This window comes from Pezoporus occidentalis, unplaced genomic scaffold (assembly GCF_034315485.1).
Source record: "Pezoporus occidentalis ecotype Australia unplaced genomic scaffold, CSIRO_AGI_Poc_V1 ctg33, whole genome shotgun sequence".
NCBI lineage: Eukaryota > Metazoa > Chordata > Aves > Psittaciformes > Psittacidae > Pezoporus > Pezoporus occidentalis.
The window spans coordinates 6119749-6137534 of NW_026915268.1; the positions used below are offsets into that span (position 1 = coordinate 6119749).

At 48.3% G+C, this 17786-nt stretch overlaps 1 protein-coding gene across 5 annotated transcripts in view; it reads right to left on the reverse strand.

The window, feature by feature from the left end:
* SIL1 (SIL1 nucleotide exchange factor) overlaps positions 1-17786 on the reverse strand; it is a 198853-nt gene that overhangs the window by 56945 nt on the left and 124122 nt on the right. For 4 of the 5 annotated variants that reach the window (XM_062629274.1, XM_062629273.1, XM_062629272.1 and 1 more), the window contains exons 2-4: positions 16894-17005; positions 13030-13165; positions 1151-1333 (exon numbers count right to left, since the gene is read on the reverse strand). In XM_062629274.1, coding sequence (XP_062485258.1) covers positions 1151-1333; positions 13030-13165; positions 16894-16995 — 421 coding nt within the window. In that variant the 5' untranslated portion in view covers positions 16996-17005. The remainder of the gene's footprint in view (positions 1-1150; positions 1334-13029; positions 13166-16893; positions 17006-17786) is intronic. The other variant, XM_062629275.1, reaches the window with a different exon arrangement.

Genomic DNA, 17786 nt, shown 5'->3' on the forward strand with positions numbered 1-17786 from the left:
ATACGGCGAGACAGTGATGCGCTGCGGCATGCTGTGATTAATAAGCCTGCAATTTATGGCACTGTATTAACACAAAGTACACTTGGACCGATGCGTTCAAGGAAACGAATGACACTTTACAGCACAGTTCAACACTGAGCAGTAACTCCAGCACAAAGGGAAAAAAAAAGGCCCCTAATTATTCAGTAGCTGTTCTCCTCCCAGATTCTCAGGGTCAGCTTGGAGGAGAAGGTGGCCTGAATTACATTTTCCTTTCCAGAACATCAACAGAATTGCTAACTAGGTCCCAGCAGCAAGGTCGGAGCCTGCCCACGGTTGTACATGTCACCCCTCCCAACCACCAGCTCCAGCAGACAGCAGCACTGGGGGCCCAGGGAGATCTTGGGCTGCCTGTGCCTCCTGCAGGCATGTTCAGAACACCCACACCCTGTGCTGCTCCTCCAGAGACACGGCACCAGTGCCTCTGCCTTCTTTTTGCTCTGGTCCACAGGATTTAAAGCTCCAGTATTTAAAGGGTGGCTACAAAGAAGATGGAGACTTTTTGTACAAAAAGTCCCATGGAAAAGACAAGGGGTGATGGGGAGATTCTGACTGGACATGAGGAAAAACTTCATGATTAAAACAATCAGCCACTGGAATAATCTCTCCAGAGAAGTGGTGACTCCCCACTGCTGGAGAGGGTAAACATCTAGTCTATGTCATGCTTTGTTAAGAAAGGTTGGACCATATAATCCTTGAGGTCCCTTTGAACCTGGGATTCTATGATTTCCCAGCATGAATGGATAAACTACAACTAATTCAAGGCCAGGCTGGATGAGGCTTTGAGCAACTTGGTCTAGTAGAAGGTGGCCATAATTATGGAACTGGATGAGCTTTAAGGCCCCTTCACACCCAAATCATTCTATGACTCTATGATTCCTTAAACACCAAAACTGGCCTCCACGAAGCACAGCAAGTTTTACCTCTCTGCAAGATGCATTCTAAGAAGATAAACCCAATCCAATTGGCAGCAATTCACTGTATATCCAAATCACCTACATATTGTTGCAACCAAAGCATCTGGCAGAGAGGGAGCTGGCTTGAGGGCCGTGCACAAAAGGCTTGGCAGCAGCCTGCCCATGGGCAGGTCAACCAACAGACATGTCCATACCTGCCTGGAAAGCCGTGGAGCAGGACTGCTCATCATGCTGCTGCACAAGAGCTTGAAGCATGTGCAAACCCTCCCTACACAGAACACTTCTGTTGCTGCTCTTTCCCATTTGTGCTTCCCAACTCAGTGATGACTGGGATGACAGTAATCCATCACGTGGCAATCTGCACGCACCCAAATGTCCTGCAACACAATCAGAAATCAATAGCAAGATGCGGCAACCCTCAACCACACAGTAAAACATAAAGGACACTTGTAATATTGATTTTAAAACTGCCTCAGAGAAGACAGCTACGAAGGAGCCTGAGAAAGCAAAGTAAAATGTCTGAATTGAAGCCTCTTTTTCTTTTTTTCCTCAAAAAGACATTAATAATGGATTTTCAATGCAAGAAGAAAAACTGAAACCCACACCAGATTCTCCTGGTAATAACAGCTTTCTGCGAAGCCCAACTATTAATGTAACAGGGACATCCATCAATCAAGCATGCAGAAAGTACTTTGTGAGCTAAAAAAGGAGCAAGCAAACATCTGCTTTTGGCAACTTAAATTCTGCCCTTAAGCACAAGGAACACAACAAATTATCAGAAGGTTGGGCCTGAACTCATTCTCTTCCATCCTGGAGAGCTAAATAGTGAGGCCAGGGGTAAAGGTACACAAACCCACTGCTGCTGTGATCTGTGCTTGACAAGAAAATGGGACAAACAGGCACAATTTCATCTGTAGACTGAGGAGCTCTTCAAAAACACCAGTGCAGTGCTCAGCACCAAGCAGCAAGCTCCTGACAGCAAATGAGTGGCAACACCAGCAGTAAGGTGACAGCAAACTCTTCTGTGAGCCCTTGGCTTTAGCAACCACCTTTCTGCAGTTAAGTACTTGTCACCTTTGCCACCCACCTCCAGTCACCCTCAGCCTGTTCAAGAGCGTCCACACCCCGGAGCAGTGCCAGGGTGGGATAACCACATGGGAACTCACTCCAAGGAGACAGCTGCATCCCTCCTCACTATGGCTCTCCTCTTCCTGCTGATTAAGGCAGGTCACCAGTGCCTGCATTTCTCAGTGCTCTCATCAAGCAATACTTCACATTTTGGGTCCATCTGCACAACCGAGCACTGACTGGGGTGTGAGCAGCAACCCTGAGAAAAGCTGGAGTTACACCAAAAATCCCAGCTGCCAAAGAAGGTAAATGGGGTGCCCCAGTGCCTCCAATATTCCCTCTTTTTTATGACACAGTAGGTCAAATCAAGCGCTGGAGATAATGAACAGAATTTACTGATCAACCAGAAGAAGCTGCAGGCAGCACTGCAGCTAAGCCTTAATAAATTCTGAAGAGTGACACCATAAAATGACATTATGGAAGTCTATATTTATTGTCTCCCCATGTTTTCTGTATCCAAGGTGCCGCATTACACTTAATAACAGTTTTTCTCCCCAGCTGCCAGTGTTGCAAATCGTACCTGACAAGCTAACAGTTGGGGTTAACCCCCCCAAACACACACATCTCCACTCAATGTAAGGCTTTGGTGGTGTGAACAGGGCTAAATGACTACACCAGCACTGCCCTGGTGAATACACACTGCCTCCTCATCTCTTGGGTGTGCTGGCTCCACAGGGCTCATGGCCATGCAGCAGGAAGGTATCTGAGTTCCTGCTCTGCCAATGGAAGCGCTGCAGCCATGGAGCAGCCGTTGCAGGAGAAGCATGCTGAGAACAGCAGAGAAGCCCTGCCAACAAGCACTTGACTCATACCATGGCAAGCTCTGTGCAAAGCATCAGGAGGTCCTCATGCAAAACCATGGAGAACCAGAGTCCTGATCCAGCTCTGGGGCAACAGCACAAGAGGGATGTGGAGGTCTTGGAGTGAGCCCAGAGGAGGCCATGGAGATGCTGCGAGGGCTGGAGCAGCTCTGCTCTGGAGCCAGGCTGAGAGAGCTGGGCTGGGTCAGCCTGGACAAGAGAAGGCTCCTGAAGGGGAGACCTCAGAGCAGCTCCAGTACCTAAAGGGGCTGCAGGAAACCTGGAGAGGGGCTTTGGACAAGGGCCTGTAGGGCCAGGCCAAGGGGAATGGCTTTAACCTGCCAGAGGGGAGACTGAGATGAGCTCTTAGGCAGAAGCTCTTCCCTGTGAGGGTGCTGAGGCGCTGGCACAGGGTGCCCAGAGAAGCTGTGGCTGCCCCATCCCTGGCAGTGTTCAAGGCTAGGTTGGACAGGGCAAATTATATCAAAATGCAAATGCATCTTAAAGCACTGTCTCAGTGATAACTTAAAGGCACTTTTAGAAGCGCCACCAGACATAAAGGGAAAGGTTTCACTTGGGCTGAATGACAAATCCTAAAAATAAAACCTGATCTGGGGTTAGAATGTAAATTGTTTAGATTTATTTATTCACACCCTGCAGTGTTGGGAGACACACACGGCCTCATGTTTCCCCTTTTACTTTGCAGGATCACAGGCACATTCCTGTTGTTGGCATTGCAGCTTTCAAGGTCTTTGCAGCCCTGGGAGATCTCCAGCAGCAGAAGAGAAGCAATACCAAGTGGCAGACTGCATACATTAATTCAGTATTCACATAACATCCTGTTGCAAGTGAATGACCCCAGCAAAACTTCCTGCAGTCTTAAGGAGCAGGCACAAAATCAGGAGAGAGGAAAAAGCATCTCTGGGCTGAAGAAAGAGCTTTTGAATCAGAAATGTTGTTAATGAGAGTTTCCACCACCAGCAGCACACTTACTCCTTCCAAAATGTAAACACAGCATAAAAAATTAAACATGAATGTACTGTTGTAAGAGTTCTTGCAATAAATAGGGATTAGTTCTACAAGAACATCAGGACAGACCCAAGGAGAATACATTTCTTTCCCAAGCTTATGCTGGTAAAGCAGAGCTGGAGAAATAGAGATGTATGTTACTTTTTGACTCAGAAGCTTTCTTGACATGCTAAAGGAAGCTGTTTCAGTAACACAGAGACAGGAAAGGTTAGACCAAGATGAGCTCTTAGGCAGAAGCTCTTCCCTGTGAGGGTGCTGAGGCGCTGGCACAGGGTGCCCAGAGAAGCTGTGGCTGCCCCATCCCTGGCAGTGTTCAAGGCCAGGTTGGACACAGGGGCTTGGAGCAAGCTGCTCTAGTGGAAGGTGTCCCTGCCCGTGGCAGGGGTTGGAGCTGGGTGAGCTTTAAAGTCCCTTCCAACCCAAACCAGTCTGGGATCCTATGATACCCTGCAGCTTTGAGCTCACAGTGTGCAGCTCACCTGATCTCCAGCATCTCCAATGATGCCTTGGTGGGAGTTCAACGCTTCCCTGGCCACAGAAGCAACCTCTGGTGTTTCACGGGGATGGAGGTCCAAGCCATGGCTAAACAAGCATGCACTGCAATGCCTGGATGCTCATCCCACAGAACAAGGTCGTGCATTTGAAGTGCGAGGGTGTTGCTCTGACTGGGTCAAACCTTCAGAACCGTTTCAGTGCCTCTGGAACCCAAGTCACAATATCTGAAAAGCACTTTGCCATAATACCCAGAAAACAACCCAAGCTCACAGAATGGCTTGTTTGCTCTGGAAGTGGGAGGGAACATACTCAGCTAGGAAATTCAAGTTAACCTAGGCTGGATGCACTCCCAAAACGTTTTCAGGAGGGAAACAATTTTTCTTCCAAAGCACTGTTACAGGCTTGAAATAAATGTGCAGACTGCTAGATAAAGACAGAGATAAAAATAGGCCTGTTATTAAATACCTCTTCTTTAATGAGGTTCATCCTTCTAAACAGTCACACAAAGGTTATTAACGTTATTGCAGAAAATACAGCTCCACTTGCACATAAAAGCCGTGGCAAGATATTCCTCATCACCCAGCACACATTTAAACATCTCCCAGGAGCTCGTGCTCTCACAGCATCTCTGGCTTGGCAGAAAGAAGATAAAAGAGAGGAATGAGAGATGTCTTCCCTGGGAAACAGTCTCTCTTCTTTCAAAGCACTTTTCCCCTTCCAAACAATGTAAATTTAACCATGTGAACGATTCCCACTGCTTATGTCTCCTGCTACACAGCTGATGTACTTATTCTCTTCGCTAATGCTACATTTACATTATAATAACACCAGGCAGAGCATCATTAAAGCAAAGTTCAAATATATTTTGAAAAATGCTGCTTAACCTGCTCCTATTGCACCAAAAAAAAACACCACTTGACTCAAACTCCTCCATCTCCTGGTGCGTAACCACTGCACTTAACCCGTAACACACTGCGGAGCCCAGAGTCATGCACACAGGTAAGAGGAGTCACCATTTGTCTGGTGACGGTTACACGCCTGTCTGGGTTGTGCCCAAAATCCAAGCCCAGGACTATGCGTTAGTGAAGCTGCAAACTTTCATCTCAGCTGCTCAGAAGCATCATTTAGTATTTGGCTGTACATGTATCACTGCAGCAGACTTTTATAACCAGCTTGTTTAATGAAACCAGTAACACCACAGCCAGGAAGGAACAGTATTCACCCCAACACACAAAAAACCCATCTCAGCCCCATCCTGCTCCTGAACCTGGGCAATCCATATAGGACATGTAGAGTTTTTTCTCACTGGCAGTGCCAGGATACTGGCAGTTCGTGAAATAACAGAAGACAGCACAAGGTTTATCTGCATTTTGGGGAAAAACAGACCATTTTGGGAAAAAGGGTCATTTCACAAACACTGAACCCGATACCCTCCATGGATGTGCTTGGAAAACAACGGCTGCAAAACCTCCCAGGTCATGGTGAAGCAGGCAGAAAACACAAGGAAACACATTTTCACTCAGGTCCCAGGAATGATTTAGTACCAGGAACTATATAGCTCTGAGGTCTCAACATTATTATAATTTTCCTATACATACACACACATACTGCATTTACAACATGCCACAAAATATATAATCAAAACTACATTACTGCACTTGTCAAATTAGATAAGCAGAGTGGTTTTTATGAAATGGAAGTCTAACTTATTTTAATGTACATGTCCATAAATTTGTTACTTGCTACAGCTTCCATGTGCTGGGCTGGACCTCCAGAGCATGAGCAGCAGTTGAGGGAGGGGATCCTGCCCCTCTGCTGTGCTCTGGGGAGAGTTCCCCTTCAGTCCTGATCCAGCTCTGGGGCAACAGCACAAGAGGGATGCGGGGCTGCTGAAGCTTTAACCTGCCAGAGGGGAGACTGAGATTAACCTGCTCTAGCAGAAGGTGTCCCTGCCCATGGCAGGGGTTGGAACTGGACGAGCTTTAAGGCCCCTTCCAACACAAACCAGGCTGGGATTCTGTGATTTCTTAGTGTGAATGATAAAGCCTCTGCTGGAAAAAGTCAGCTTTGTGCCCATGGACCCAGCCCACTATCATTCATGATGCTTCCCAAGTGTTTCAACTACACAGATCCAAGGCTATAATGCTGTCCGCATCACCTGCACTGGCATCTCATTGGGATGCTAGCACCAGCTCCCAGATCAACCCATGCCTCACAGCCAGGAGCCCAGCCTGCTCCCCTTGTCTGCACACTGAAGAGACAGCATGACATGGGCTGGGTGTGCATCCCTGGAAGTTGCCCTCCAACTTCCCAGCTCAGGGAACCTGCTGGCGAAGAAAATCCAAGCGGATAATGCAGAGCAAGGCTGGAGACAGGTAACGGCACAGCCCTCATCTGCACAACTGAGCCAGAGGGCAAGGGGCTCATACTGACAAAATCTCCATATCCAAAAGCTGGCATCCTTCAAACACTCCCTGCTCCCACAGAGGGTTGAGATACCAGCCATCTGCATGCTGTCCCAGTGTCTCTCAAGCATTCCTAATCCTGCCCTCTTACCAGCAGCAGGGAAACTGTTATTCCTCTTACACAGGACTAAGCCTTGGAGAGAATTTGCTCTGTTTGACGGGTCTGCCCTCCAGTGCCACACACCAGAGCCAAAGCAGCCTATGAAGCTTCAGCCCTGGCACTTCTATCAGAGAAGACCTTCAGCAAAAGGGAGAATTCAACACAAGCCCAAGGAATTCAACACAAGCTCAAGGAGACCGTGTACCCTGTGACGACATTGAGATATCAGTGGAAGCATGAAGTCAGGGAAAGCCCAGGAGAATGGGGAATCTGAGAGAGGAGAGCTTGAGGGCAGATGGCAATAAAAAGGAGGACAGGCACAAGATACACTTAAGGTACCAAAAGCCTCATATGCAACAGGTCAGATGGAAAACAGACAGAGGGTTTGCTACTAGTGGCCATAACTGCAGGTCCAAGCACTGAACATTTGAAATTGCTCTCAAGACTGCCTGGGCTTTCCTACCTGCTGCAATCACCCTGCAGCTCTCTCTCTTGCTGGCCAGAGAAGATTATAATAACTCCACAGCCGAGATTTTTTTTTTCCCCTTTGCACATCAGTAACAAGTTATTTTATATAAAGAACCTGGAAAAGCAGCATTTCATCTGGTATAAATGAGGGCTTTCAAATCCCATTTGCCTTTCCTCTTCATGCAAATCTGTGCTGATCTGATGAGGCTCCTATTTCCTGGATTACAAACGTCAAGCTTTGCAGAAACGAGCATACCCTGGTGTCTTAATGCTGTATTTCACAGGCCCCTCTTGACTGTGCTGACATAAATATTTCAGAGACCTGCACACAACTGTTTGAGATAGGTCTGGGTCACTGAGAAGCCAGAGGTTTGGACAGATTCATTAATTCAGCAAAGCAATTAACAGGAGCCAGCGCAGCTAAGACACCCTAGTGAACAGCAGGAGCAAGATACTCACTGTCAAGGTGTAGGAAATCCTCACCAGCCATCACATCACCCACAGACCCTGCCACTGGACTCCTGAGCCAAAGGGGTCCCTCCTGCCATTACCTTCTGCTCCCAGCTTCACAAACCTCTCCTGGGCTTAGCGCAGTGCTGGCTCCTTCAGCTACTGAAATCTCTTGAAAGACAAAGACCCACAAGCGAGTCATTCCCCATCCCTTCCCCTGTTCTTTCCAAACCCACAGCAAGTCCTTCAAAGCAGCTTCTGAAATGACCTCAACGCCAACTCTTGCTTTCAGAACTGTGTTTCCACATGTGTAAAACCTTGTTTATGCAGGAAATGAGGCAAGGAAAGACCCAAGACAAGCATGAACAGCAAAGATAGCTACCGACAGAGAAAGCCGCCTGAGGTTCCGTGGAAGCTAGAGCAGTGGATATTTAAATGCTAAGCAATGTATCATCAGCTCCCCGCTGAACTTCAGATGGTTTCATCTTTACAGAAGCAGCAACAACAGCATGCTCACATCAACTCTGCTCTGGCAGTTTGATCAACAGTGGCAGCCATGGCTTCTTATTTTTTAACTGCAATATAATTAGGCACTTAGGAAAATGACTCCAAGCAGGACAAATGCTATAGAGTAACTGCAGGTATCAGCACAGAGCTCTGCAAGCCAGGAGTTTAACCACAGCAAAAGGTACAGGCCAGGAGACACAGGATCCAAATCAGAGATCCAACACTGCATCATTTCAATCACCAACGCAAGGTTTTGCTCTGGAGCAAAGGAAGTCTTTCCATGCCCCACAGTGGGCTCCTCTCTCATGGAAAGTGTGCAGAGCAGACTGACAATATTCTGGTATCTGGGGCAGGTGAGGGTCTCACTTGGTCCATCTGAATTTGGAAACTGGACACGTGAATTCCCAACTTCAAACTGTCAGCGAGTCTCTGCTGCACGGGGGAGCAGGGAAGTACTGCTGCAGGGGTGGACAGAGCCCATCTGCAGCAGCACTGCGCAGCCCGGGCTCCTCAGAGTCCTGGGCCCTGCAGAGGAGGAGAAGATTAACTCCCTTTTTCTTTCCCAGTTAAACCCTTGCCTCTTAGATCCTTTCTCTTCACCACAATGTCTTCCCAGAGGAACCACTTCCCACCCTAATGCCAGATGGGAAACCTGCTGGTCAGTGATACAACTACTTGGCCAGAGCAATTCAACTTTCAGTCATCATCAGGAATGCTAAACAAAACAGAGGGAAGCAGGGTGTCCAAATAAGAAAAGTAGCCAATTCCCAGGCAATGAGGCATTCACTTGCTCTGGGATGCTGAGAGGCAGATTTGAGGCTACCTGGAACTGTGGAAGAAATGCTTTTATAAACAGAACCCCAAAGAAAACTCAAATTGATGGAAGAAGTTCTGAACTGTGACGGTGGTGAGGCACTGAACAGGTTGCCCAGAGAAGTAAATGCTCCATCCCTGGCAGCGTTCAAGGCCAGGTTGGACAGAGCCTTGGCAACATGGTCTAGTGTGAGACACCCCTGCCCATTGCAGGGGGGTTATAACTAGATGACCATAAGGTCCTTTCCAACCCAAACCATCCTATGATTATATGATTCTATGACAGTCAACACCATCCAACCCTTCCATTCTTCTCTGCCATTCCAAAGACTAAGGATCAGCCTTTGGTTGCTATAACCATAATGCATCACCTTGCAGAGTGATTGGGTGGTTCTGTGTGCTGATAGACTCCACACACTTAGCAGAGCTTAACACAGGCAGCAACAAAAGCAAGTCCCCTCTGCCATGCTTCTCCAGAGCTCCCAGCTCTGTAAAGGGGACCATCCTCTGGCAAAAGCACAGTCAGAAAGGAAGACGACATCAGAGGAAGCACAACTTCGAATTCTGTGTCTGTGGCAGAGCTGTTCCCTGACCATGAGAAGTGATGTGACCATGGGTGTGAACATCCATTCAAAGGACATTGCAATCCCACTTGTAGGCTGAAAGTTCCTATGGACTCCCACCATGAACAGAAGGAAAAGCCCTGCAAATGCCTTCTGCGTTCCAAATAAGTAAAACAGAGGTGCTGGAAGATTTTCCAAGGTGCACGTATCCTTTCTGTCTAACCCTGATGCATTATTTAGTGCCAAGGGAGAAAAAAGCAATGCCTAACAAAGTGTTAAAGGACTCTGTGAAGTTTCCCCAACCTTTCAACAGCCCATCAGCTTCCTGGCTGGCAGAAGAGACAACTGAGCTCCTTGCTTCCAGATTACAGGCAACAGAATTCTTAGGGTAACTGTCTCTCTGTGTCTGCATCCAGCTACCTCCAGCAGCTTGAAGCATGCTTGAAGTGCAAGAGAGCACTTGATCAAAATCCAGCTCACACTGTAGGCAGCGAGGGAGCAACCGCACAAAGCAGTGTTACATATACAAGAACAATTGAATTTGGTGGAGGGATTTGACAGGTTACAGGTTGATGACACTGCTGCAGTCTCAGCGGAAACACAGTTTGATGCAATTAGCAACAGGGAACTAGAAAAACAGCAGAGCAAAAGTGGAAATCCATGTATAAAAGATGAGCAACTGCATGACTGGACAGAAGCACAAAAATCCCAAGAACAGGAACAAGTTGAAACAGGAGAAACACAACTCTGAGCTCCCTTCCACAATTCAAACCTGAAGATCCACATTTTAAATCACAACATTTCCTTCCCCAGGAGAAACCGGCCCCATTTGCAGCACAGATACAAGGGAAGACAGTGTGGGGCATCCAGCAGAAGTGGGAAGCACAATACAAGCTTCTGAGCACTGTGCTGAGAACACATCAGCCAGGACTGTGCTCGGCTGCAGGTGACCGAAATCACAGCAGAAACCATCAGAAAAGGCAGAGCCACTGGATTAGCCACACTGCCAATGTGCAAGGACCAACACGCACGTCCCTTGCACAGCCACGGTGGGTGCTTCCCTTGTCCTGCAGGTCAGCTCCCTCCCCAGCATCGCTTTGTGCTGGCAAGAGGGAAACCTTCGAGGTCAGAGGCTGCAGGGATGGGCTCGTGGTGGCAGCAGCTTCCCCAACCTTGCTTCAGGGACCACGTGCTAAAATCCACAAACCACACAAAAGATTTCACTTCAGAGAAACCAAGAGAAGGCCAAAGCCCAGGCTAGGAGGCGGAGACCAAGGAAGACTCCTCTTCCTGACATGTCCCTCCCCAGACCTGCACACATACCTGAAAGGAGGATCTGTAGCAGCTACACAATGAGGCAGGCCAGCATTTAACCCTTCGACACGAGACACTAGAATTCTTCTATGTGAATGCTGACAAGCTCCCCACTTCCACAAGCCTTTCACTGTACATGGACATGCCCAACATGGAAATGCTACAAAAATCACACGGAACAAGACACCCGAGCAAGGGAAAAGCGCCTCTGAACCAAGAGCGCAAGCAGCAGTTGAGGGAGGGGATCTGCCCTCTCTGCTGCGCTCTGGGGAGACACCACCTCCCCACCCCCACCCCCCTTAAGTCCTGATCCAGATCTGGGGCAGCAGCACAAGGGGAATGTGGAGCTGTTGGAGGGAGGTCAGAGGAGGCCATGGAGATGCTGCGAGGGCTGGAGCAGCTCTGCTCTGGAGCCAGGCTGAGAGAGCTGGGCTGGGTCAGCCTGGACAAGAGAAGGCTCCTGAAGGGGAGACCTCAGAGCAGCTCCAGTGCCTAAAGGGGCTGCAGGAAACCTGGAGAGGGGCTTTGGACAAGGGCCTGGAGGGACAGGACAAGGGGAATGGCTTTAACCTGCCAGAGGGGAGACTGAGATGAGCTCTTAGGCAGAAGCTCTTCCCTGTGAGGGTGCTGAGGCGCTGGCACAGGGTGCCCAGAGAAGCTGTGGCTGCCCCATCCCTGGCAGTGTTCAAGGCCAGGTTGGACACAGGGGCTTGGAGCAAGCTGCTCTAGTGGAAGGTGTCCCTGCCCGTGGCAGGGGCTGGAGCTGGGTGAGCTTTAAGGTCCCCTCCAACACAAACCAGTCTGGGATCCTATGAAAACTAGCAATGGTGTTTTTAATGTCTGCAGGTATATACATATTCTGCTTCAATAGGGGTGGTGGGGATCTGCCGGTCTGAATACTGAGCAGGGGCACCACACGCCTTCCATACATAATGGTACAAAAATGGAATATATGTATATACTGCAGCTTTGTGAAATTTAGGGCTTTTGCTAGACATTTGTTATACAAAGATTTACATTTAGAAAAGTGGTTCTGCTATATCTGGCAGAAATTTCAAGACAAATGATCCCATATTTATTCATTCCATGATAATACTGAGCACAGGATAAAGCTCTTACATTCAGAGCTCTTTAGAAAAATTAATTACTACTTAGTTCACCCTTCAGAGGTGGGAAGGTATTACACCTGCATATACATGAGGACACATAGCACAAGTGGATTAAATACCTTGTTCAAGACCCCAGAGGCAGGCAAGCTTACTGATCATCCTAATTGCCAAAATATGCGTGCACACAGGCAGCTGGGTGTGTTTAAATGGGCTTAGCCTCTCCAGAGCCCTTCCCAGCACATGGGTTTTTGCAGCTAAGCCAGCCTGCTCAGTTGGTGTTCCCTCACCATCCATATCCCATACACATCTAATAAAAGACACCAACCCAAAAAAGGGGAAGAGATATTTTTGGTGGGATGTACAGATAGGGATAAAAGCTGGATTTCAAACAGCCAACGAACAGAAAACCCATTGTTAAAAAGCTGTGTGGTGTTACATGGACGGTTCTTAATCAGATAGCCACTGAGCAGCATTCCCCAGCCCACACCAGAGCACAGTAGCCCTGGGATACCATGTGCCAGGAAACGATAGAAAATCTGTCCCTTGACAAGGGTACAAAGGGCTTCCGAGCTAGTGACAGAGACACATCACCCCCTCCAGTGTGACTGGCAGCCCACTCGACGGGCTCCAGGGAGCTGAAAGCACTGCAGCCACCACTCCTGTGGCCAGTGGCTCAGTGATGGTCTCCTGTCCCGGGTCACTGGGCCCATACCTCCTTGTCAGAACAGCAGCAATAGAAATCATCAGCATGGGAACAAACAGGCATCGGAGTTTCTGCAGGGCCCTGTCGGTGCTGGCAGGAGCGGGTTTAGAGGGATGCTCAGCGTGTTACCTGGACGGAGGGTTTGCCACTGATGTGTGGGGTAAAACACTTCCAGGTCTTCTGGATCAGCATCATCTTCTGCTACCGCCTCTTTCCCACTGTCATCTTTTATGTCGCTCTCTTCTATTTTTGTAAGGGCAAACTCCTTTTGGATAGAAGAGATTCAGCTCATTAGCAATTGCATCTGGGTAATTTAGTGCCGGCTGAGAATACAAAATTTTTTCCCTTGCCAGCAGATTTCTTAAGGTTTTTTTCACATCCAAAATTCTTTCCACATGGTTAAATTTAGATTTCAAGTATATTAAAGGTTAAACATGCATAACCAGCATGACAGTTGTGCTGAACAAAGCAACGCGGCTGAGTCCCGATGCCAGCACAGGCAGCAGGTTTCAAAGAAGGTTTCACAGAACCTCACCTATATTTCAGCCAGAGTCAGGAGCCCTGGCTATTCTTAGGGTTGTGTAACGTTGTAAGACCCCATTTTCCCTTGCCTAAAAATATGTCAAACTTTTAACTTTTCCAGCTGAAATTTTCCACACGAGTGGAACGCCTCGAGCATTGTTTTTTTTTTTCTTAAATGCACTTATTTCAGGCTTGGAGAAGATTTCAGCTAAAATAGTTCAGCTATTTCCAAATTAGGACATGGGGAAAACACACCGAGTTGCCCACATGATAAGAACATGAGCATCCTTCCCTCCACCCATTCCCTGTGTCCTCCAAGCCTTAAAACAATGAGGCAGTGATTCAATCACCACCTACGCTGCAAGAGTAGCACAAGAAACCTGGAGAGGGGCTTTGGACAAGGGCCTGTAGGGACAGGCCAAGGGGAATGGCTTTAACCTGCCAGAGGGGAGACTGAGATGAGCTCTTAGGCAGAAGCTCTTCCCTGTGAGGGTGCTGAGGCGCTGGCACAGGGTGCCCAGAGAAGCTGTGGCTGCCCCATCCCTGGCAGTGTTCAAGGGCAGGTTGGACACAGGGGCTTGGAGCAAGCTGCTCTAGTGGAAGGGGTCCCTGCCCATGGCAGGGGTTGGAACTGGATGAGCTTTAAGGTCCCTTCAACCCAAAACAGTCTGGGATTCTATGAATGGCAGACGTGTGACAGATCAGCTACCATGAGTGGTACAACATTAGGCAAAGGCAAAAAATGAGCATGAAAAGCAGGGAATAGAAATCCTTGCTGAGAGGGAAACCTCGCTGCTCACTGGAATGTCTCCCCAGGGAGCTGGTGGGAGTCATGTAAAACCACAACGGATACAATTACTGAGACTGCATAGCAATAGTAAGTAATGACCTCATGCTATCTCACAGCAGCTATTAACTGCTTGGGGAGCAGGTCTTTGCTATTCTGGTTTTCACAGATAAGCTGGTCCAGGCTAATTGTCCAGACAGCTGCATTCCTGTTGCAGGGAGTATTATCAGCTTCCAGTATCGCCACGAATGCCATCACTGAATAATTTCACATCACCAGCCTATAGGGGAAGATTATTGCTAATTGTTGGCAATTAGCATAAGAGTTACAGCTCACTTGGAGAAGTGTTTTGGTATTAATCTTTAGAATGATTGCACTGGGGAAAAAAGAAGTCAGTGAAGAGGTTAACTGGGAACTTTAGGCCGTGTTCTTCCCAAGTGGAAGAAGTGAAGGCAGAAAAAATGCATGCACATTTGCTGGCAGAATCGAGTGCTTTGCATATAAATATCCATTATCCAGCCTAGGAGAGTGTTTCTGAGGAAGAGAAATGTCAGCCTGAGAAAAACGCGTGCGATTAGCAGCGACAGTGGGAACGCATGAAGACGGTTGACAAACCTATGGAATGTTTTTATTTTAGCTGTCAAAAGGGATTGAAATTTAGGAAACGCATGGGAAAACAGAGCTGAACTCCTGCCTTCACTTAGTGCATCAGAGGCTTGAAATTGTTAAAATCCTGACAAATGCTGGAAGCTCAGTAACAATCATAGCCATAAAAAGGCAGGTTCTGCAGATGAAAATCAATGTTAACGTTTTCTGAGCCAACACTCAACAGGACTAAAAATAAATGAGTCAGAGCAGTTATTATTTAGCTTATTTACACTGCTATATTATTATCCAAGAGGGACTTCACTATACAAGCTATTGTAAATTTACCAATTGGCCTCCGAGTGTGGTTATCTATTGAAACCTGTAATGGAGATAGCTGATGTTTACCAGCTCTGCTTAAGAGCAGTGTCAAGGTCTAAATGTTCAGTAAGGATAAAAGGGGGTGACTTGGTGCATTTAAACGTTCCTGTCACTGCTTGGCCCACAGTTGCTCTGCAACACCCCATTTTCATTTGTATTTCTGGAAAAAACAGGCAACAACACACAAGCAGTTCTTCACTTACAGAGAAATGAGGTAGAAGCCTTTTCGGTTTGTTTTTGTAATTAAAATAGGAGGAAGAAAGATGTTTTCTAAAGAAGAACCAATATCTCTTTAAAGGCAAAAAGCCTCCTTGCTTAACAGTCTGAAATCAATGGCAACAAGCTGAAAACCTCAGCAGGGAGTGTTTGAGACAACCTGCAGCCTGTTCGCAATAAAGGAGAGCTGGGACCACCATGGAGCGCCATGGTAGGAGGAGTTATCACCCACTGAATCACAGAATGGTTTGGGTTGGAAGGGACCTTAAAGTTCATCCAATTCCAACCAGTGCCAGCGCCTCACCACTCTCACAGGGAAAAAACTGCATTAATCCCATCTGCACTTGGTGTCAGGCTGCCTGCCTGCCAATCCAGGCTCTATCTCCAGCCTCCTCCCATCCCTTCCTGAAATAAAGATACATTACCTCACTACTACACAACCCCAGGTGGGCCCAAGGCACTGCCTGGTGCTGAGGCACTGGCACAGGGTGCCCAGAGAAGCCGTGGCTGCCCCGTCCCTGGCAGTGTTCAGGGCCAGGTTGGACACAGGGGCTTGGAGCAAGCTGCTCTGGTGGAAGGTGTCCCTGCCCATGGCAGGGGTTGGAACTGGATGAGCTTTAAGGTCCCTTCCAACACAAACCAGTCTGAGATACTGTGATTCTAGTATTTATACTGTAACCTGTTCTTTGTATTTGTTCATAGCACAGCCCCCAGACCACTGCATCACACAACCAACAGCCCAGAAAGTTCCAGCTCTAAGGCAGGAGCGAGTGTCCAGGGACACAGGGTCGTGATCCCTTAAGCCACTGTCACTGGGGAACCCCTGTTTTTAGCCACAGCATTAATTAAACTAGAAATCCAGAACTCGGTATTGCCCACGCTTCCTCAAGGAAGCTTTCCAGATCTCCTATCTAGAGGGACTGGCACCTGGGGCTCAGCAGCAGACTCCAAACCAGGGCAGTTCTGCAGTCCTGTACAATGCAAAGGGGCAGACAGCATCTGCTCACCTCAACTGCAGCTTCAAAATAACACAAGTAGCAAAATCCACACACGTGGGACACAAGGACCTGTGAGGATGCTCTTCTAAGCCTGACTCACTTGCAGTGACTCAGAGGCACAGCTAGGAACCTAATTGAGATCACCTCCATCCTTCTTCTTGCCACTACACTGCATTGTTAGCTTTGCTTCCTGCCACAGGGGAACATGTGATAACTCCAAAGACAAAAAGGGACATCCAGCAAACAAGGCAGCTGCCTGAGGTGCACTGCTCCTGTTGCAGACCCTCTGGATTGAGCATATTCTGAGTCGCCTGGGGCGAGGCAAGCAGAAAGAAGCCCTTCTGAAATGTTGGTATTGAAGATCTGCTGTGAAGGAGAGGGGTTCACCAACCACTGCAACACCATGCTCAGGGCCACAGAGGGATCAGGCAAGGCCATCACCCCACCAGAGACTCTGGTGGCTGGACAGCCCTTAGAGCAAGCAGGGCTCTCAGCAACACTTACAGTCACTCTGTCACTTAGGCTTGACCAGGAGAACACTGCAGAGACCACCAAGAGCAGCAGGTTGACTCTGGCAGCAGTGGAGAGACCAGCCCCGCGAGACATTGCCACCAGCCTGAAAGGCAAAGGAAAAAACAAAATCAACCATGTTTGTAATCCGTATTTTCACAGGTGACATTATACATCACATCATACAACACAGCACAGGTTCAGGGGTGCAACACTGCAGGAAACAGAACACCTCCAGGTGTTAGCACATGGGGCTCCTTGGGGCAGCCGACAGCAGGAACTGATGATTTTACTGCTAATGTTGTTTATGACAGGTAATGACAAAGTACCTGACACTGACCCCACAGGGGGCTGTCTGTCTCTGGAAAATATGAAGAGACCTGCAAGTGTGGATTAAAATCACTGTGTTAGTGCCCTGGATAACAACTACAGGGGAAAATAAAAATCAGTGCAATCCCACAAAGGCTTTTTCTGCCCGTGCTTCATTTTGAGACCAGAAGTAGCTGCGTTAATTCAAATTAAATACAGCTACCAGCCCTAGAGGTCAGGGGTTTATCTAAACTTGAGTGAGTCCAGAGGAGGCCATGGAGATGCTGCGAGGGGTGGAGCAGCTCTGCTCTGGAGCCAGGCTGAGAGAGCTGGGCTGGGTCAGCCTGGAGAAGAGAAGGCTCCTGAAGGGGAGACCTCAGAGCAGCTCCAGTGCCTGAAGGGGCTCCAGGAAACCTGGAGAGGGGCTTTGGACAAGGGCCTGTAGGGACAGGCCAAGGGGAATGGCTTTAACCTGCCAGAGGGGAGACTGAGATGAGCTCTTAGGCAGAAGCTCTTCCCTGTGAGGGTGCTGAGGCGCTGGCACAGGGTGCCCAGAGAAGCTGTGGCTGCCCCATCCC